Source organism: Sminthopsis crassicaudata, chromosome 1 (genome assembly GCF_048593235.1).
Source record: "Sminthopsis crassicaudata isolate SCR6 chromosome 1, ASM4859323v1, whole genome shotgun sequence".
NCBI classification, from domain to species: Eukaryota; Metazoa; Chordata; class Mammalia; order Dasyuromorphia; family Dasyuridae; genus Sminthopsis; species Sminthopsis crassicaudata.
In genome coordinates, this window is record NC_133617.1 from 750,853,505 (window position 1) to 750,874,898 (window position 21,394).

General features: G+C 43.8%; 1 protein-coding gene across 3 annotated transcripts in view; it reads left to right on the forward strand.

Annotated features, from left to right (window-relative positions):
- The window catches only part of SUGCT (succinyl-CoA:glutarate-CoA transferase), a 579,062-nt gene that overhangs the window by 214,204 nt on the left and 343,464 nt on the right, over positions 1-21,394 (forward strand). For all 3 annotated transcript variants that reach the window (XM_074284502.1, XM_074284501.1, XM_074284503.1), the window contains exon 11: positions 785-882. In XM_074284502.1, the coding sequence (XP_074140603.1) occupies positions 785-882 (98 nt within the window). The remainder of the gene's footprint in view (positions 1-784; positions 883-21,394) is intronic.

Consider the following 21,394-nt stretch of genomic DNA (forward strand, 5'->3'; position numbering starts at 1 on the left):
TTGTTCACTGACTTCCCCTGTACTAAGTGATCATAAAATACACTTTGTATTTACCTGTATCTCCCAGCAGAATATCAGCCTGTTGAGGACAGGGACTACAGTGCTTTTTGTCTTAATGTCATAGTAAATAAAGTGAGGCAGGGAGGCCTGAGTTTGAATCTTGCTTCAGATCTTGTTGGCTCTGTGATCTTGCAAAAGTCACGTCATCTCTTAGGGTCTCTGTTTTCTTATCTGTAAAATCAAGATGAGCAACCACCAGGAGGGATTGTTAGGAGGATATAAAAAGCACATTGTAAGCCTTAAAGCTCTGCATGAATGCTGCCATCTTTGACATCTTCGTCATTTTTATAATCATCATTTTCATCATCATCCTCTTCATCATCTTCATCCTCTTCACTAGACGTCTCTGAGGTCCCTTTCAGCCCTAAATTGACGATCCTCCATATTTGATGTATGATCCTGGGCAATAAGAAATAAGAAAAGAGCGGATAGAGCTCTGGATTTGGAAAGACCCGAGATGACAAGAGCTCCAGGATGCTTCCTGAGAAACAGCGTGAGAGACGAGGCTCGGCTTACCCATAAGTCCTGAGTCTCCACAACTTCCTTCTGAAGCTTTCCTGGGGCAGGGGGAGAACCTGTGAGGGTGGTATTGATTTTATTGGGACTTGACCTAAACCTTTAGTAGAAGGATTTACAAGTCACCCTTTAAATAACAAGTACAATTCTCTTTTAAATTTAAATTCTAAATTTAATCTAATTAAAATTTTCGATATTTCCCCTTTAGATCCTGCACTTGCCTGCATTGATCAATGATCCCAAGTACAAAACTAACAATCTTCGGGTCCAGAATAGAAAAGAGCTCATTACAATATTATCAGCTCGGTGAGTAGTAAGTGTGTCTGTTTGTGGGTGACTTTATGGAAATTCTTCCACTTATATCCTACCCTCGTGACTTTGAGACAGTTGTGGGTTCCTGAAGACTGGGTCAGCAGAGCAAACTCAAGAAGAGCTCACCAAGTGAGAAGGGCATCAAGGAGGGATCCAGGGGCAAACTCTGCGTCCTACATCCAAGAGTCCTTGCCAGGTGCTTGATTAACAGCAGAAGGCAATTTCTACAACTCAGGAAGATGAGTTTTCTATGGGCTGACCCTTAAAAGAAGGGCTATGCTCTAGGTCTGGGGAACACTCATACCAATAAAACCATGGGTGCCTAACACACAGAATATGGGAAAGAAGTGCTTGGTGACATTTTCTTGAAAAATCTCTCCAATGTTCTGTTCCACAGAATTGGCCAATGAAAAGATCAACATAGAGTGAATATATGGTGAATAGAGATTGTGAATAGGTATAAGATTAGAGAGCTGACTTCAGAATCAGCAAGATAAGGGTTCAAGTCCTATTTTTGTTGTATTTAAGCTGTATGACCTTGGGAAAGACCTTGCATCTATCTCATAAGGTTTGTAAGGGTCTCAAATAAGAAGGTCAATGCAAACTTTAAAATACTCTATAAATGCCAATCATTAATAATATTTTAATCTATCTAAATTCCTACTCTTTGAATGATTAGGGTAAAAAGAAAGAGTCATAGTTCTAGGTTCTAGAAGAGATTTCATTGGGCATCTAGTCTAAGTGTGTCAAATAATCCATTCATTCCCAAGAGCAGCTGAGCCATATTCAAATGGAATTAGAAAATACTTCACAAAATAAATAAAAATGCAATAGAACATAGATAATGTTAACATATATTTTTTTCTTTTTTGGGTGTCTTTAAAAAATAATAGCTTTTATTATCAAAATATATTCAAAGATAGTTTTCAACATTTACCCTTGCAAAACCTTGTGTTGCAAATTTTTCTCCCTCCCTTCTCCCATCCCCTTCCCTAAACAGCAAGAAATCCAATATATGTTAAACATGTACAATTCTTCTATAAATATTTCCCCAATTATCATGCTGCACAAGAAAAATCAAATCAATGAAAAAGAAGGAAAATGAAAAATGAAAAAAGAAAACAAAATGCAAGCAAACAACCATAAAAAGGTGAAAATGCGATGTTCTGATCCACATTCAGTCCCCATAGTCTCTCTCTGGATGCAGATGGCTGTCTCCATCACAAGTGTATTGGAACTGGCCTGAATCACCTCATTAGCATGTACTTTTCTAAGTCAATATGGAATTTCTATTTGAGTTAGACACTACTGACCTGGTTCTACCTCCTTATCTTGTAGATGAGGAAACTGAGATCTTGAGGGGGTTAAATACCCAAGGCCACATAAAGCAGTGAGTATTAGGGATGAGATATCCACTTGGGTCTTCTGAGGTCTGAGCCCTTTCAATGGCTTGTCTAGGAAAAGCTGGCTTATTTAGCTTTTCAGTAACTGCCATTTTTCTGATTCACCAATTCTGAGTGATGACCTTGAGTCTTTTGTTTCCAGAATTCAAATTACCTTTTGGAATCACCAAAGGTTAGCAGTGATCAGAGTTATCTACTCATTCCACTTCCCAATTTTGCCACATAAAAGAGGAGAAAGAGTTGGAACATTAATTTCAGGATCTTTGGCTTACTTGAAAAGAGAAAGAAGAATCAGGCTTAGAATTTCCTTTTGAAATATGAAATCATTTTTTTCTCCTTTTTCATTCATTTTTTTTAAAGAGATGAGGTATTGATACCTTTAACATCAAAATCCCCACAATACTACAGTCATTTCCTGGTATGTTCCAGCCTCTCCTCTCCCTTGACCCCAGCATTCTCCCTTATAATAAGGGAAAAAAAACACAAGAAAACTCCCCTATACTGTGGCCTTACCTGACTATTGCTGTGTCCCATCTCTTTGCCAGGTGAAGGAAGATGTATTTGAAATATAATCCACATTTAATTAAAAATAGCAGGGATATTTTCACTGTCCCATCATGCCTTTCCTTGTGGATTTCCGAAATGACCTTCTTCTAATTATAATGCAAGCATTTAATAATCAACTAGTGGATTGTTGATTGAATGACAACGTTTTCTGATCCCATTAGAATTTTGGACGTCAGCCACACAGCCCAGACTGTGTAGCTCCTGTGCTCAGGAAGTCACCTATTGCCTCAAGAACAAAGTATGACTTTCTCTCTTTGGCTTTTCAAACCCTCCCTAGCCTGATGTTAACTTGCATTTAGACATTTGTTAAATATTGCTTCCCCTCATGCACTCCACGTTCTGTCCAAACTGGTCTCTGTGTTATTCCCCGCACAGTGTCCCTCCAGTTCTTTGATCAGCCTGTGCCCCATTCTTGGAATGCCCTTTCTCCTTACTCTGACTCTTCGATTTACTGGTTCCATTTAAGAGTCAACTCCAGTGCTATTTCTTATATACAGTTCTTCATGTTACCTTCTCTTTCCCAATAGTTAGAATATTTTAAATAAGTGGCATTTTCCAATCTCAGCTCAGACTCCAACTTATATTATTGTTCTTGGCAGTAAACTTTGGTATGGAGACATATACTCTAAATATATTTTTATTTATTTATCTGTATATATATATATATATATATATATATATATTTTTTTATTGTGAACAGACTATAAACTCCTTGAAGACAAAGAACTGTATTAATCCATTCATTATATTGTGAATTCCTTGAAGTTGTAGACGGCTTTTGCCTCTTTTTATATCCCCGGCTCTTAACACAATTCCTGCCAGATAGTAGGAGCTTAATAAATGCTTGTTGACTAACTATCACTCCAGTAACTAACACAGTACTTGGTAAATAGTAGGTGCTTAATAAATGCTTGTTGACTATCACTCCAGTAACTAACACAGTACTTGGTAAATAGTAGGTGCTTAATAAATACTTGTTGAATTGAGTGAATGAATTAATCAATGAATGACTTCTACACATCCACCCTGGGCGATCTTTCTGGTATATTTAGTTTTGTTACACGGCAGAGCTCTGCAAATTTTGTGAACCAAGTAGCAGCTTAACTTTCTCTTGGGTGAGCAAACAAGTTCACTTTGTTCCAATCATAATTATTTCTTCTTCTTCTTGTAGTTTTTAAACATCATATGTTTTTATAGATTGCTATGCAAACATTTCCAGAAAATGCAGCTCGATTCTTGATGTTTTACCACTGTTCCCTTTTCATATTCAGGGATCTCTGCAGGACCCATCCTCCTTCACCTGTTTCCTCTGTCTGTGCTGGTTTTGAATTCTCCTCCTCACCCCAAACATCTCCCCGTGTGCCAAATTCCCTCTGAATCAATGGGAGCTCTGTGTGGGGAGCAGATACGCAGGGCATGGAGGGGAATGTGAATTGGGCTTTCCTTTCCTGGTCATTGGTTAAGTAGAACTTGAGCTCCACACTGAGTCCCGAGAGCCCTTCATAATTAACCTTTCCCCACAATGAGAACTGGTCATTGAGTTCTCCTTTTTTGCTTCTTTCTTGCTCGCTCTCAGGCCATTTTTAATTCATTGATATGACTTTTTCTTTCACTCCATGGTTACCAAGTTTCAATAATAGTCTCTTGTGAGAAACTTTATCAAAAGCCCTTTGAAAATCTCGGTAAATTTTATCCACCCTGTGAGAAGAGGAAAACACTAAGCACGGGCTAAGGAAAGCAGTATCTTGTTATGAACTTTCAGCCTTCTTATGTTCAGGACCCCCGAGTTTGGCCTTTGGGGTCATTTTTCTTCAGATTCGTGTTTCTTGCTGTAAGCTCTCAGGGAAGGGTCTTGCCCTCTGTGGTTCAGCAGGACGGAAGAGAGATTTCATCCTTCTTTCTTGGGGATGAACTCACTAAATGGGTCAAACAGCCTCTTCCTTTCCCTTTGGAGGGATTTCAGGGATCCCATGGAACTTGCAGGGGATAATCACAAATCTCCATCTATTAAGTAGATTCCTGCCCTTGAACTTCTAGGGAAGCTTCCTCTTTGGGTTAGCTGCTGGGACTATGAGAGTGTGCTCCGTCATTCAGGACTCAGTCATATTTGACAATGTATCCCTCATTCAGTATCCATAGTCCTCCACTTCTCTATTGAATGAAAGGAAGGAATAATAACTTCACTTTCTGCCTCTGAAGTCATGGTTCCTTCCAATTTTACAGGTGAGGAAACTGACACTTGCTCCTTATCACGTAGCTGGGTGTAGAGAGGTCCACTCTGGGGCACTCCCTGTATGCTGGACCCTGTAGGGGATGAGAGAACAAGACTGGACTAACGATGGTACCCTCGATGGCTTTCCTTTGGATGGAGGGACACCTTCTGCTGGGGTAGCCAGACATATTTCTCACTGCAGAAAACAGTATAGAAAACACTTTCCTTTCTGCTGTAAGTCTTTGAAATGGTTTTGTTGTTGTTGTGATGTCTGCCGCAATGATGAGGAAGTTCTCAGTATTTCTATTTGTGGTCTGTGAAAGTGTGGTCCCCGCCATGTTAGGTCACTGGAAAAAGCCTGTTTTCTTTGGGCCTGTTGGTATCACTCCCTTCCTATATGGCCTCCCAACTGCATTTTAGCAGCGGTTCCCAGAGTCAAGAAGCATGTCCCCTGTAAGGAGAGCTGTGTTGCCATGTAAACACGACCAGTTGTTCAGTTGCTGTGAACAGCACGGGGGGGGGGGGGGGCGCTTCTTTGCTGGGATCGTGTGCAGGCTGGGTCTGTTTCTTCCATCAGCATCCTCGATCTGTGTGCTCGGGACCTTCAGGGAAGCTGCTAAGCCCACTCCCTTAACATCTTGTCCTCTGCCTCTTGTTAGGAGAGTTGTGGAATGATATAATTACCATCGTTCAAAATGCAAAGCCCCCAGATTTTGGTACCCCATTCCATGCATTGGATTCACCAAGTGGTTACTTGTTAATAATTATGCTCTGTGCAAGGCATTAGGGAGACAAGAGAAAAAAATGGTCCCCAACACCAACTTTTAAAAAAAAATGAAAGTATTTATGTTCTTTTTCATGCAGTCTGGCCAGGTCAAGGGCTATGGCCTCTAACCCCCTGAGGAATTCTCACCTGACCTACCAATACATCCTAAGACCCTCAGGGCTTCCATCACAGTAAAGGTGAGCATAGGAAACATATATGTATCCCTGCCCTTTCCAACCTTTCCTATCAGCAAAGGGACAACCCCAGAACAGGTCAGCACCTGAGTGGGAGGTCAGCTCCTTAGCTGGAAATCAGCACCTGAGTGGAAGGTCAGCACCTGAGTGGGAGGTCAGCACCTGAGTGGGTGGTCAGCACCTGAGTGGGAGGTCAGCACCTGAGTGGGTGGCCAGCACCTGAGTGGGAGGTCAGCACCTGAGTGGGTGGTCAGCACCTGAGTGGGAGGTCAGCACCTGAGTGGGAGGTCAGCACCTGAGTGGGAGGTCAGCACCTGAGTGGGAGGTCAGCACCTGAGTGGGTGGTCAGCACCTGAGTGGGAGGTCAGCACCTGAGTGGGAGGTCAGCACCTGAGTGGGAGGTCAGCACCTAGGTGGGAGGTCAGCACCTGAGTGGGTGGTCAGCACCTGAGTGGGTGGTCAGCACCTGAATGGGAGGTCAGCACCTAGGTGGGAGGTCAGCACCTGAGTGGGTGGTCAGCACCTGAGTGGGAGGTCAGCACCTGAGTGGGAGGTCAGCACCTGAATGGGAGGTCAGCACCTGAATGGGAGGTCAGCACCTAGGTGGGAGGTCAGCACCTGAGTGGGAGGTCAGCACCTGAGTGGGAGGTCAGCACCTGAATGGGAGGTCAGCACCTGAGTGGGAGGTCAGCACCTGAGTGGGAGGTCAGCACCTGAATGGGAGGTCAGCACCTGAGTGGGAGGTCAGCACCTGAGTGGGAGGTCAGCACCTGAATGGGAGGTCAGCACCTGAGGGGGAGGTCAGCACCTGAGTGGAAGGTCAGCACCTGAGTGGGAAATCAGCACCTGAGTGGGAAGTCAGCACCTGAGTGGGAGGTCAGCACCTGAATGGGAGGTCAGCCTCCTGAGATGTATAGCCTCCTCTAAGGAGGAGGGCAGGGCTAGGGACCTTCCTATACCCCACGTTTCCTTCTGTGCTGCCATTGGACAGCTGGCAGGCTCTTTCAGGAAGAGCAAATTCACATTCTTGCAAATAGCTTCTTTTCCCACAGCTAGCGTGCACGCACCACACACACACACACACACACACACACACACACACACACACACACACACATCACACCACATACACCCTCCCCTGAGGTGCTTTCAGGTGCACCTGTTCCCCATCCATAGCCAAGAGGCAAGACTTCTCCATGGAACAGGCCATTCTGTCCATGGTGTTGCAGAGCAGTCTGTTTACTCAGCTGCTCAGACTCAGAAGAAGGCAAAGCAGGGGCAGGTCCCCATCCCTTCCTCACTGAAATCCCCAATAGGCTGTCCAGGGCCGTGACACTGACCCCCCCTCCCCATTTTTTTACTTCTATGGGAAGTGACCTGGATTGAAGCAGGGCCTGAACCTCTGGGACCTGTTGGGAGTGTCTGCTGAAACACTGGAGAGGAGGATAAATCAGTGGATTGTGGAGATAGCAGAAGGAAACAGGAAAATGAGGAGGGTTGAAAAAAGAGGCAGAAAAAATGAGATGAAAAGCATGATGTGGAAAGGAGCTCCGAGGGCCTGGGGCTAGAATAGAACTTCATTTTTTCACCGGAAGAAACTGAGGATAAGAAAACAGGCTTTAGCTCACAGGGCAGAGGTAGGCCTAGAACCTGGATTGTACCCTTCTGGAAAGGGGAGTAAGTAGCATTTGCCCTTCCTTGGGCCTGGGGCATTTCTCCCAGAAATCCCTGAAGATGCTCAGCATCAGGCAGCCACTCAGGCCACCAAGCCAGGTACGGGAAATGCTCGGTCTCCACACTTGCTGTGGGTTTCTTTTTCTTTCTTTTTTTTTGTTAACTATTTTAATTCATTCCTTTGCAGTGGCAAGCTCATGCCCTTGACAAGAGGTGCTTAATAAATGCATATTGTTGGATCAGTTTGTGTTAGTTTGTCAAGGAGCCATAAAGTCCCACCGTCTTCTTTAAATACCTGACCTGGTGACCTCTCACCTAATGGCACCTGGGAGTCTGTGCCCTCATTCCTTCCCACTCCAGCGATCATCCTGCTTATGCTTCACCAGCAGGGTGTTCATGCCGCGTCCCTCGGCCCCGTCTCAGTGCCACATCCTTTTTGGGGTTCCCTCTGTCTTTTTACAACCCCTTTCTTCTCTGTAGTGTCCTGAGCCCTGTCTTCCATTCTTTCAAGCACCATTTCCCTAGCCTTGCCCCGACAGCAGAAGTGCTCTCTACCATCGTTTCCTTCTTGGATGACAGATATCTCCCCAACTGCTTGGTTGTGGGTGCTGCCTTTGCAGTGTGGATGGGTCGTTCGGATCTGGGGAGATGGCATGGAATTCTCCCCTGTTTGAGACAGCATTTGACTTAATTTGTGAACACTGAGATCGAAAAGCTCGGACCATTTGTTTGCTCCCAAGAAAGCGCAGCTTCTCCACATAAATCCTGGCCATTTTTGACGTGCCATCTCGCACACACTCTGTGTTCTGGGCCAACTGGCCTTCCGGCTCCTCTGAGATGTTGCATTTCTGTCTTCCAGCATTTGCATCCCCCCATTGTGGGATGTCCTCCTCCCATCTCCCTCCGCCCCTTATATATAAAGGCCTTGCCTGATCCCTGACTATTGGCTCTCCCCACCCCCAATAACGTTCCTTTTTGTATTTTTCACTATGCCCACATGGTTTACCCTCAGGACAATGTAAGCTCCTAGTGGCCAAGGATCTCCCCTCCTCAGAACTTAATTCAGGACTTTGCACACACTGTAGTTATGTAATAAAGTACATTGAATGAATGACCAGATTGTCCATGATCAACTTCCCACCGCCATTAAGATTCACAACTTCCTGGACAGTTGAGTAATATTTATTCCTTGAATTTGTCCTTGGAAGCGGAACATTTTCTTGTTGTCTTTGGCTGTTAAACTGACAATAATGACAGCGCTTGCCTCTTCCCTTCCCAGCCTTTCATGGGACTCTCTCATCCACCCCTTTGTCCTCCTTAGATGGCTGTTGGGGAATCTCCTCCTCTCCGTATCTGCCAGACAGCAATTCCACTCCTGAGAGTGTTTCCCCTTTAACTGTTTGGGTCCCTCCTCAGCCAGTCGCTTCTCCACCACTACTCACACTTCTACATCTTTCCTCTTAGTGCTCGAATTTTCCTTCCATCTTGTTTTCTGCCCAGTTGAGGTAGGACCGTGGTTAGCTTAAGGGGCCCTCCCTCCTCAGCCCCCTAAAGAACCAGCTCCAGCCATCTCTCCCAGAATTCATTCCTTTGGCATTCGGGGGATGGGACAGCTTCCAAACCAGTTCATTGAGATCAGGTTTTCCACCTTGTAAAAGAGATAGAGCTTTCCACCTTGTAAAAAGAATTCTTTCTTTTTACAGAACCCGAAGCCGTGCTCAGCCAGAATGCAGAGTGAGGGCAAGCTGGCTTGTGATACGGAGGGCTGGCTGTGCTGACAACTCTCTCATTATTTATTTTGTCAAAATCATCCGCCATGAAGGAGTGCTCGTGTGAGAAGGGGCCCCGGAGACCTCCCTCCTCACTATTCAGATGGGGAAATTGAGGCTGGGAGAGGAAGAGTGCAGATTTTCTTTAACTTCAGTACTGAAAAGTGAAGGGCTGGTCTCTTGAGCCTTAGAGAGACTTCCATGCTGGTGCCTGTCCCACTCTGCTGCTGTTTTCCTGAAAGTCACCCCTTTGCACTTCCATTTTCCCCTTGTTTTAAATTCTGCCTTTGGAATGCTCCTGGCTGGAAGAGGGACCTCTCTGAGGTCTCTCCAGCTCTAAATCCTCTGAACTTATAAGAAAGAGGTCGTTTGCCCGAATCCCATGATTTATTTATTGATTTATTTATTTAGCTTCTAGCCTCTCAATTTGTAAATTTACTTTTCCCATTCTTTGGGGATTTTTCTTTCCTTTATGGTGAATTGTTTTCTTTCGTTCTCTTTTTTTAAAAAACATTTGCTAACTTTGGGGAGAGAAAAATCCAGACATTGGAATGTCTGAGTTTATTTAAGTCTCAGAACTCTATTCAATTTAATGGGAATGATGGGGGAAGGGGGGGATCGCAATGTTGGCCCGGAGCTGGGTGGCTTGTAGAAATGGTGTTTTTGGTGGCCATTGCTGTCGGTTTCAGTTGGAAAATGAAAGGAGCCCTTTGGTCTGGGACTCAGCCAGGCCGGCCCAAATTCTGGTCCACTTCAACTCCATGATTGCTCTCTGAGGGTGGAGAGGAGCAAAAGAATCTGGGCCAAGATGGAGGCATGGATCCTGTGCTTCCACCGGAGATGAGTTCAGTCTTGCCCTTTGGTCTTGCCATCTTTGCTCACTTGTCCCAAATGGGCAAAGCATGGACTGCCCTGGAGGGTGGGGACTGGTTTAATCTTTATCTTCTTATACCTAGTGAGAAATACGATGGACATTTTTTTTTTTTTTAAGAAGTGGGCTGTGATAATGTCTAAACTCCCAGTGTGGAAACTCTCATCGCTGATGCAGATCGATGACTCCTCTATAATTTGCAGCCCCAGAGAGTTGTCTAGAGTTAAGTGACTTGGCCCAAATCACACAACTGATATTTATTAAAAAGAGAACTTGTACTCAGGTCTCTGCTCTACGACTTATTGCTGCTCCTCTGGCACATTTTTTAACCAAACCTGCAATTTCCTTGGCAATGGAACTACCAGTGAGGGAACGTTCTCTGCCAATTCAAACCAGAAACTCTTATGAAACGTTGTCTAGGGCAGAGAAAGGTTCAATGGCTTGCTGAGGGCTCCACTGTCAGAGATGGGACTTCCACATTCAGAAGTTGGACTGCTGGCCACCACAGGAGGCTCTTAGGTGGTTAATACATCCGGGCTGACTTACTGTTCTCCGAAGTGGTGAAAGGATGAGCACTTGGCATACAGGAAGTACTTAATAAATGTTTATTCAGTGAATAAATGAACCCATGGATAAATGGGTAGATGACTTAGTTGTATGACACATTGTACTGACATTTCATTTAAGAGCTCTTTTCAAAAAGAGGATTATAATAATCTAGTTTAGACTTCAAGAGAGATTCCCAGGGTCAGAGATTTAAAGTGGGAAGAGACCTCAACATTTATCCTGTCCATTCATCTATAGATTAAAAAACAGAGGCCTAAAAGTAGCAATGTCTTGCTCAAAGTGACATAAAAAGTCATTTAGGATTTAAATCCAGGTCCTGTGCCTCTAAATCCTGTACTTTTTCACTGGAAAATTATCAAATGAAATAAAATTTGTTAAAAAAAAATCCAAAAAACAGCACAGAGCTTGGCATATGATATCTTCCTCCTTCCCTCCCTCCCCTTCCCTCCCCTTCCCTCCCCTCCCTTCCTTCCTTCCTTCCTTCCTTCCTTCCTTCCTTCCTTCCTTCCTTCCTTCCTTCCTTCCTTCCTTCCTTCCTTCCTTCCTTCACTCCCTCTCTCCCTCCCTTCCTCATTTTCTCCCTTCCTCCCTTCCTCCCTCCCTCCCTCCCTTCCTCCCTTCTTCCCTTCCTCCCTCTCTCCCCTCTTCCCTCTCTCCCTCCCTCTCTCCCTCCTCCCTTCCTCCCTCCCTCCCTCCCTTCCTTCCTTCCTTCCTTCCTTCCTTCCTTCCTTCCTTCCTTCCTTCCTTCCTTCCTTCCTTCCTTCCTTCCTTCCTTCCTTCCTTCCTTCCTTCCTTCCTTCCTTCCCCATGTGTCAGTGCCGCTGTGCCAGTTGGTGCCCAGGAGGAGGAAGAAGAGGAAGGGGCTGTTGGGAGCAGCCTCATTAACCTTTCCTTTTGACTTGACCCAAGGGCAGGAAGGGACTTCCCTGAGATGACTTGAGGCTCTTGTCCTCTTAAAAGTTTATCAGATTTTGACAAACTAGCAATATGCTTACTGAGCCCCTCCAAATTCTCCTTAGGGTGCTTTTTAGGACCCTAAAAGAAAGTCCAAATCACTGAACTGGGTGAATAAATAAATCTAGGCTTCTATCTCTTAATTACCCCTCTCTCCAGCCTTTAAAACCTGTCTAGTTATCCATAAGATTGGTTAATTTCTTAATATGAGTAATATTAAGACATCAGTCAACTAGCATTCATTAAGCACCTATTGAATGCCAAGCACTGTCCTAGGTATTACAAAAAATGAAACAATCTCTGCTTTCGAGGGCTTCTGTTTTATTGGAGGAAGAACACATGTGTATCTAAAAGTATAAAGAGAAAAATTTTTAAAAGCACCATGACAGCTAGGTGGGGCAGCGGATAGGGGACCAGCCCTGAAGTCAGGAGGACCTGAATTCAAATGTGACTCAGACACTTAACATATCCTAGCTGTGTGACTCTGGGCAAGTCACTTAACCCCAATTGCCTTAGGGAAAAAAAGCACCAAGAGGTAGTTGGAGAAAGGAGGTGATGGGCTAGAAGATGGTGTTTCATTGGACTTTGGGAAGAAGTGAGGGATGCCCATGGCACCCCTGATTGGAGACAGGGCAGTTCAGGGATGTGGGATAGCCTGGGCAAAGGGGGTGGGGATAGAAGAGGTTTTATCGGACCAGAATATGGGGAAAGAAGGCATGTGAAATGAAACTGAAAAGGGGAATGGAGGAGCTTTAAAGGGAAGGGTTTTAAAGACAGGCAGAGGTTGGTATTTCACTCCAGACATAATAGGGAGCAGCACCAAAAAAACCCCCAAAACCCCAAAAAACCAAAAAACAAACAAACACAAAAACCAGATTTATTAAATACCTACTAGATAAATGGACAAAGCACTTAACTACTCACAAGTTTCCTTACCTGTAAAATGGGGATAATAGCCCTTATCTTAAGGTTAATTATAAGGATCAGCTGAGTTAACATATTTAAAGTGCTTTGTATACCATACCTGCCCTTGAGGAGCTCCCACTTGAATGGGAGACACCATGGAAACAGCCATGCTATATCCCCACAAGATATAGAGCTACTGAAGCTATCCCTTAAAAGCCAGAGGATTTTATATCTCATCTTGGAGGTAATAGTGAGCCATTTCAATTTATTGAATAAAGGGGTGACACGGTCGCCCCTGTGCTTTGGGGACATCACTTTGGCAGCTAAGGGTTGGCTGGTTGAGAGTAAGGACAGATTTGGGGTGGACAGAAGGGAGAAGGCTATTGCAATGATCAACAAAAGGTAAAGAAGGGTCTAGTAGGATGGTTAATGGTGTCATCTGAAAAAAGGAAAAAATATGCATAGCCAGACTGTTGTGAAGGCAGAAATGACATAATAGATTGATTCGTGGCGTAAGTGTGAGAGAGGAATAGAGGTCGATGGCCCGGTGGGTCTGGGTGACTGGTGGGTTGGGGCTGCCTTGGCAGGAAGTGGAGAAGAAAGGAGAATTTGGGGGCAGGATCACTGAGTTGGAGATGCCAATGAAATGTCCAGTTTGATGTGGAAGAAGCAGCTAATGATGGGAGACGGGACCTCAGGAGAGGAGCTCGGGCTGGCTTTATCGATCTGGATCAACTGTGGCTTCAAGAAGCTGTAGCCTACGTGGCAGCCATACCCCGGGAGAGCTGCCCCAGGTGGGTGACCCCAGACTAAGGGGCACTTACAGGCCTCAAGCCTGTTGGTAAGTTAGGATGGTGGCTGCCCCAAGCACGTGGAGACTTCTCCTGTAAACTGGGTAGATGAGAACAATTTGTTTGGATGCTCGAAGGTGGGGGAAGCGCTTAGAGCTTGGTCACCCGCTGTGTCTCGGGTCATGGCTGGTCTGCCTGACCTTTGTCCTGCCCCCTGGGCTTCCAGGACCCTGGAGGAGAGACTGAGGCTGATGTCTTCATGCAGCTCATGGACAAGTCAAGACTTCACCCTGTGATGTCATCGGTGCTCTTTGGAAACGAAGGACAAACAACATCTGGGAATCGTTTGCAAAGAAATAATTATTGAGCCTGCAAAAGGTGATGGAATCACTGCATGAAAGAGCGTGAAGGGAAAAGCAAAGAAGGCCCATGGTTGGTGGGAATAACCTGGGTGAACATCCAAGGGAGACTGAGAAGAAGCAGTCAGAGAGGTAAAGGGAGAACAGAGAGAAACCCGTGAAAGTTGTAGAGAAGGCAGCGTCCTGGAGAAGAGGCAGAGGCTTCAAGGGAGTCAGGAGGGATGAGCCTAGTCGGCAATTCAGAGATCTTGGGAGAGAGCCGTTCCTCCATTCGGTCACTTCTGCTGAGGACAGTCCAATTCGGAGGGGGGGGGTGGGACTTCACACTGAAGGGATAGTTGCTGGTGGAGGATCTCCTTTTTATCTTTATTTATTCATTTTTTAATTGTGAAGGAAGTTTTTATTTTTCTATTTATAGCTTTTTATTGACAGAACATATGCCTGGGTAATTTTTCAACACTGACCCTTTGCAAAACCTTCTGTTGCAACTTTTCCCCTCCTTCCCCCACCCCCTCCCCTAGATGGAAGGTAGTCCCATACATGTTAAAGTATATGTTAAATACAACATATATATATATATAGTATCTCCTTTTTTTCCCTTTTAACAAGTGGGAATTCTCTTAACAAATGTCTCATTTTCTTCCTTCTCCTTTTCCCTACCCACAATTCTCCCCTTCCCGTTCTTTTCATTGCACATCTTGGTTAACTCCATTCCAGGAATTAGCTTTGGTGGCTTTGGAGTCGGAGATGTTAAAATTCTGCCTTTCCCACTCACTACTGATGTAGCGTTGGGGCTCGGTTTCCGTACCTGTGAAATGGGAGAGCTGGACTTGATGATCTGTTTACTGCCCACAGTAATCTCTCTCACACACACACACACTCCCTTTTACCTCCTTCCCCTCTCTTCCCCTCAGCTCCCTCAGAAGGCTCTCTCTTCCTCTCTCTTTGTTCCATTTGTGAGCTCTAACCACGGCTGATGAGCCTAAGAGCAGTGCTTGCAAGAAGCTTGGATAATGGAAAAGAAAAGCCATATGTTTCAAAGTGAAATTAGATACATACACAGAGCCTGTGCCATCAACCGAGAAAACCTCAGAAGTGCCCAGAAGTCCCCTTCCGAGTTTCCACAAAAGTCTCCTCCAATTTCCTCGCCCCCTCTCAAGCTACTTTCCCTCCAGCACTCACATTTGAGAGAAATTTAAGAAACAAATTATTTCTTATTCAATTTCATTGTGTTTCTGGTCTAATTGCGAGCATTGCAACCGTATGTTTTCTGTAGGTTTTCATTGCATCCATGCAGTGAGCATTTCAGCTGCATTATGGGTTAAATAGCTTTTGAGGGATCAGCTTGGAAATTCAGCCCCCAGTGTGCACATCGTTTCTGTGGGAAGATGCATTTGCAGTTCCACCCAGCCAATGCCCACTTAGCCCTTCCCCAAGAATCCCGATGTGTTGTTGGAGATACTTGGAATCCCATGGCAAGGACTGGCCCCGAGTGGCAACTTAAGGGTTAAAAGGAACCTTGTGGGTGCCCAGGAAATTTCCTCTTCATGTATGAGGTGGATCTCTTTCTTTCTTTCTTTTTTAAAAAATTTAATTTAATTTTTTAAATTTTTTACAAAAATTTGAGGTGGATCTCTTTCAATTCCTGGCCCCAAAGAGCTTTATACAAAATAACATCGGCTTTACAAGATTAAGTGGTTAATAAGATCTTAGCTTTGGAGCTGAAAAGATGCTTAGAAGTCACTCGACATGGTAGACCAACTATAATGGTGCCTCCACTTCCTTTCCTTAAATCTTGAATTCTTCTGACTTCATCATTCCCTGCAAATGGCTCCCCCTCTTCATTGTCATATCTAATGGCCTTTTCTCAGTCCTCATTCTCCTTGGCTTATTGGTAGCCTTGGACACATGTTCTCTCTCCTTGAAGTTCTCTTCTCCCAAGTTTCTGAGCCATCACTTGCTCTCGGTTCCCTTCCTGCCTCTCTGACTGCTCCTTTTCAGTCTCTGTTGCTGCATCTATATTGAGCTATCACTTGCTAACTTTGAGGACCGTCCGGGCTCTGTTCTTTGCCCCCTCCTCTTCCCCATCTTTACCTTTTGGCTTGGCAGCTACATGGCACAGTGGGTAGACTGCTGGACTTGGAGTCTGAATGACCTGAGTTCAAATACAGGCTCATATATTTACTGGCTGTGTGACCACTTAGCAAGTTATTTAATCTATGATTAACTCAATTTCCATAAAATGGGAATAATAAGACCACTTCCTTCCTCGTGCTCAAGTGAATTGATATTTATAAGGCATATCTTAGCATAGTAGTCACTGGTACATAGTAGATGCTTAATAAATGCTTGTTTCCTCCCTCCCTCCTTTCTTTGCATCCTTCCTCTCCTTCCCTCCCTTCCTTCTTTCCTTGCTGGAAGATTGTTATATCCTTTGGGTTTTTTTTTTTTTTTTTTTTTGCCCTCTGGTCCATTCTCTGCTCAGCTGTCAGACTGATTTTCCTAAAGCATAGATCTGATTGTCCTTCTCCATCCCTCCAATAAATTCCAGTGATTCCCTATGGCCTCTAGGAGAAAAATGAAATCCTCTTTCTGGTATTTCAGTCTCCTTAGAATCTGACTATTTGGTGCCTTTGCAATCTTCTTGTACCTTCCTCTCCTCCAGAGACACTGGCTTTTTTGTTCTTCCTCCTATACATCTCCTAACTCTGTGATTTTTCAGTGGCTGTCCCACAAATGTGCTCTCCTTCTCCCTCTCCTTCTCCCTCTCCCTCTCCCTCTCTTCCCTCTCCCTCTTCTTCTCCCTCATCCTCTCCCTCTCCCTCTCCCTCTCTTCCCTCTCCCTCTTCTTCTCCCTCATTCTCTCCCTCTCCCTCTCTCTCTCTCTTCCCCCTCTCTCTCCTCCCCCTTTCTCTCTTCTCCTTCCTTTCTCCTCTCTCCCTCTCCCTTCCTCCTCCCTCTCTCTCTGTCTCTCTCTCCCCTTTCCTCTCTTCTTCCCCTCCCTTTCTCCCTCTCCTCCCCCTCCTCTTCTCTGCCTCTCTTTTTATGTCTTTGCTCCCCTCTGTCTCTGTTTCTCTATCTCCCTCTCCTGTCTCTCTCTGCTCTTTATGTCCCTCCCTCATTCTCTCTCCTACTTTCATTAGATTCTTTAAAGTCCCAATTCAAATCCCACCTCCTACAATAAACTTTTCCCAACCCCCCTTTAATGCTGGGGTCTTTCCTCTGTTGATTATCTCCCACTTATCCTGTCAATATCATTTGTTCTTATTTCTTTGCTCACTGCCTTCCCCATTAAACTGAAAGCTCCTTAGGAGCAGGGACCAATTTTTTTTGCTGCCTTTCTTTGTATCTCAGAAATTAGCATAGTGCCTGATGCATAGTAGGTCTTAAATAAATGCTTCTGACTGACTCTTTCCCTCCACCCTCCAACGCCACTCAGTTTTCCAGGTAAGGGAACAAAAGGCTGCAGAGGTTGTCACTTGTTTTAAAGGTGGTATTTGAATCCAAGTCCTTTGACTCTAAACTCATGACTTTTCCCACTGTGCCCCTGGACATTAGAAGAAGGAAACTGAAGCTGAGATGTCAAGTGGACTTGCCTAAATTTACAGGCTTTTATTTCTCGGTTGTATTCCTCCAACAGAGCAGAGTCTACCTTTTGTGAGCAGATCAGTCATCCAGGGAGCTTTTCTTTGTCTTCTTCTTTTTTTTTTTTTTTTTTTGGTGAGTGGGCTATTTTGGTCCCTTGTGGATCAGGAAGCTAACTGTGTCAATGGCTCATGCATCCTTCAGGAGAGTTCTTCTGGCTCACCACTGAATGATGAAGTGGGAGCTCAGGGAGCTAGAATCAGTAACACAGGGCACAATTTAGTTAGAAAAAAGTTTGTGATTTCTGGGAGGATTTAATTTTCAAGAATTGATTGATGTCTTACACTGGAGGGAGAAGCTCTCCTTCTTTCTCGTTAATCACCTCTCATTTTTATGCTAATGAGTACTTGAAGTTAGGTAGTTAATTAATCCATCTCATCCCCTATACAGTGCTAAGAAAGAACCATCTGCTGCAGGTTGGGAAGATTGAAAAGTAAGGTATATTTCTAGCAAAATGTTAACTATGGTCAGGTGGAATAAATTAGCCAAATTCAATTCATGATTGAAAAAAATTATAAATCATTACTGAAATGTATTTGCATATAGAAAGAGTACCTGTAGGAATCAAGTAAATGGCTTATTAAAATCTGAAGCTGTTAAGTACATGTAACTTATGGATCTTAAATGGTATTAATCAGTAAAGAGACAAAGCTTTATTTTCTATATGATGCTTCAGGCACTGAAGGATCTTTGATTTCTGGAATTTCTTCAGTGTGTGTGGGGGAGCCTCTTTCACCAGTGCAAGGCTTAAGTCCTCTGCATCTTAGTAGGTTGAATAGCCACCTCAGGGGTGTCCGATAATCCTATTTTAGGTTTTCTTGGCAAAGATACTGGAGTGGTTGCCATTTCTTCTCCAGCTCATTCTAGAGATGAGCAAACTGAGGTAAGAATGGCTAAGGGACTTGCTCAGGATCCCACACAACCAATAAGTTACTGAGGCCATATTGAACTCAGGAAGATGAGTCTTTCTGAGTCCAGGACTGGAGCTCTGTGCACTATGGACCTCCCACCCCCAGCTGAACATCGTGGTAGGTAGATTTTGACTGCTGAGCCAAAAGAAATCTACCTAGAACCTGTGCCTTCAGCACATTGGAGAGCTCCCGTCCCCAGTATAGGGGCCAGACAGAAGAATTAGATCATAAAGGTGAGAAAAGGATTGAAGAGTTGTGACCTGGATGGGTGGGAGGAGGAAGCTGTATAAATGGGATTATGGGAATACTGTAATGTACAACTATAGGGATTCAGGTAGGACAGAGAACAGTTTTTGACCCCTTCCAGCTTTTACCTTTGCTCAGATATGAGAGTAGAAAAGTAATGTGACCACTTGACATTTTTCCCCCTTTGCTCTAGGGTTTTCCCCTTGGATTTTTCTTGCATGTTCTGGTTGTGACCTCATTCTTCCTTAGATTTTCTCCTCTCACCTTAAGGTCTCATTTCTTTAGAGTAATTTTCCCTAATTTCATTCAGCTAGGTACTCTGTCTACCAATACAGATAGCTATTTATCCCTCTACTTCAGCAGATGGGTCTTTGGAAGCTACTATCATCAAAAGAAATCACCAAATTATAGACAAACTAGGGAATAAAGGGACGCACAGCAGCTCTTTGGACAGATATGTGTGGTGCAGTGGACAAAGTGCTGGGTTCAAATCTGGCCTACTTGTTCTAGCTACGTGAACTTGAATATATTATTTAACTCTCTTTGCTTGTTTCCTTGATTGAAAAATGGGGATAACAATAGCACCTCTCTCTCAGAATTGGGAAGATCAAATGAGATGACACTTGAAAGCTTAGCACAAGGCCTGGGGCATAGTAGGCGGTGCACAAATGCTCATCATCATCATCATCATCATCATAATCATCAACATCATCAACATTTAAGGCTGCTTTTGCTTTTTAGCCCCACTTTTGGCACGACGCTTAGCATATTTAAAAACTTAACAAATGCTTTTTCTTTCATTCCACTGGACATATGTAAAAAAGATTCTAAGTTAGTTGTCCCTAATTAGGACATCTCCTAGTTTCCTGGGGTCCCAGATGGCATCCCATCTACTTAACTCTAAGATGAGTCCTAGCATTGCTTTTTCATCTTAACCTCAAGATTTCATTTTCATTAGTGGTTTAAAAATGACCTTTTAATCTTTTTTAGCAGATTTTTTTTAGTTAATGAAAATAGACTTCTTTCTGCTTTTCAGCAGAGATAAAAGAAATGATTCCACATCAGCTGTAGCTCAAGAGATCCAATTTCAAGACTAAATGATAGATGTCTCCATGGAGACCAGTGGAATGCTGGGATTCTTCATACCTAGCTGATGGAGTTCATGGCATCTAGGAGCAGAGCCCTCCTGATGTGCACAGACATGGGCTTCTAGAATCAATGTGGGAAGGCATTTTGCTTTTTCATTTTTTCCTTTTTCCAATCACAGCTTTACAAGCCTTTTTTGGGGAGTGGTTCAGTCCCAACTCCATGTGGCCTATTGGACCCTTTGGTCCAGGGGCCACGTGGCCATTGACATCTCTTTGCTGCTTGGAGCACTCAGAGACATTTGTGTTAAGTCCAGTGATGATAAATGAGCTCCTCTTGAAAACGAATCTCTCTTGCCCTGAAAGTGTCCTCTTTGTAGACAGGAGTAACTGACACAGTGCTTGAAAAGCCTTCAGGTTCATTCTCTCATTACACATCTCTCCACTTCTTTGTGTCTGTAGTTTCCTTTTGAAAAGTGGGGAGCCCTTTGTATGCTTTGGCTGGGAGATGACTTTAACAGTCAATATAAGTAAAATATGCATGTGAGGAACTGACATGCAGCCTGGTGTTCAGCTGATATGACATGGTGTCTGTAATTCTCACCAAAAGGAAAAGATGGTTTTTTTCACAATTTTTTTTTTCGGGCTGGAGAAGGAACTTTCTCAGACTGAGTTTTTTGGGGGGGAGGGAAAGGAGAGAGAATGGGGGCTTTGAACTTGTAACTTTATGGGTCTGAAGATTTTTCTTAACTAGTGAAGTTCAGCTACTTAAACTCTTAGAGAATTGGCAGATATGCTGAGGGGAACAGCCCATCTGAAACTCAATCTTATTCAGGTGCTTATGGGCACTAAAAGATTAAATGACTTTCACAACCCCACACCTAGTAGATGTCACTTTTTGCCTTTTTACTTTATACTTCTTGCCTTCCAATTTTTTTTTCTTGGATGCACGTTAAGCTTGTCCATGTCATTCTTAAAATGTGGTACCCCAGACTGCACAGGGTTCTTGGGAAATTATCTGATCATGGAGAAATAGAATGGAATATAAATCATACACGTCTCACCTGCCAGTGTGGACTCTTGTTTACCCTCTGGACTTGCTTTATCTTTCTCTTCAACATACACTCCCGAAAATGACCACTCAATTATCTCAGGGTATAATCTTGCTGGAGTTTCCTCTACCTGCACCTTATTATATATTAATCCCATTTCCCCTAATGTACTTGTATTGATGCAAATGAGCCATTTACAATAATACTTATAGATTTAAAACATATCCATTTACTTAGCAATAAGGCAAATGAAAAATATGACATCATATCATATACTAAGAATATAAACAAATAGTAAAATATATTCACAATTTACAGAAACTGGGGCACACTCATCAATGCACTTAATATAAGAAGAGAGAGTGGACCCATGTTTACAAGAATTTAACATAATGCTTTGCAATTCTAATATTTCTAGTATGCTACTCTATCTTGCTTTCCCCCTTAAAGCTATTTCTTCTTGCTCACCTCTCCCAGTTTTTAATGAATTAAAGTTTAGTCCTTTAAAGCCATCGATCTGTTTTCATACAAAAC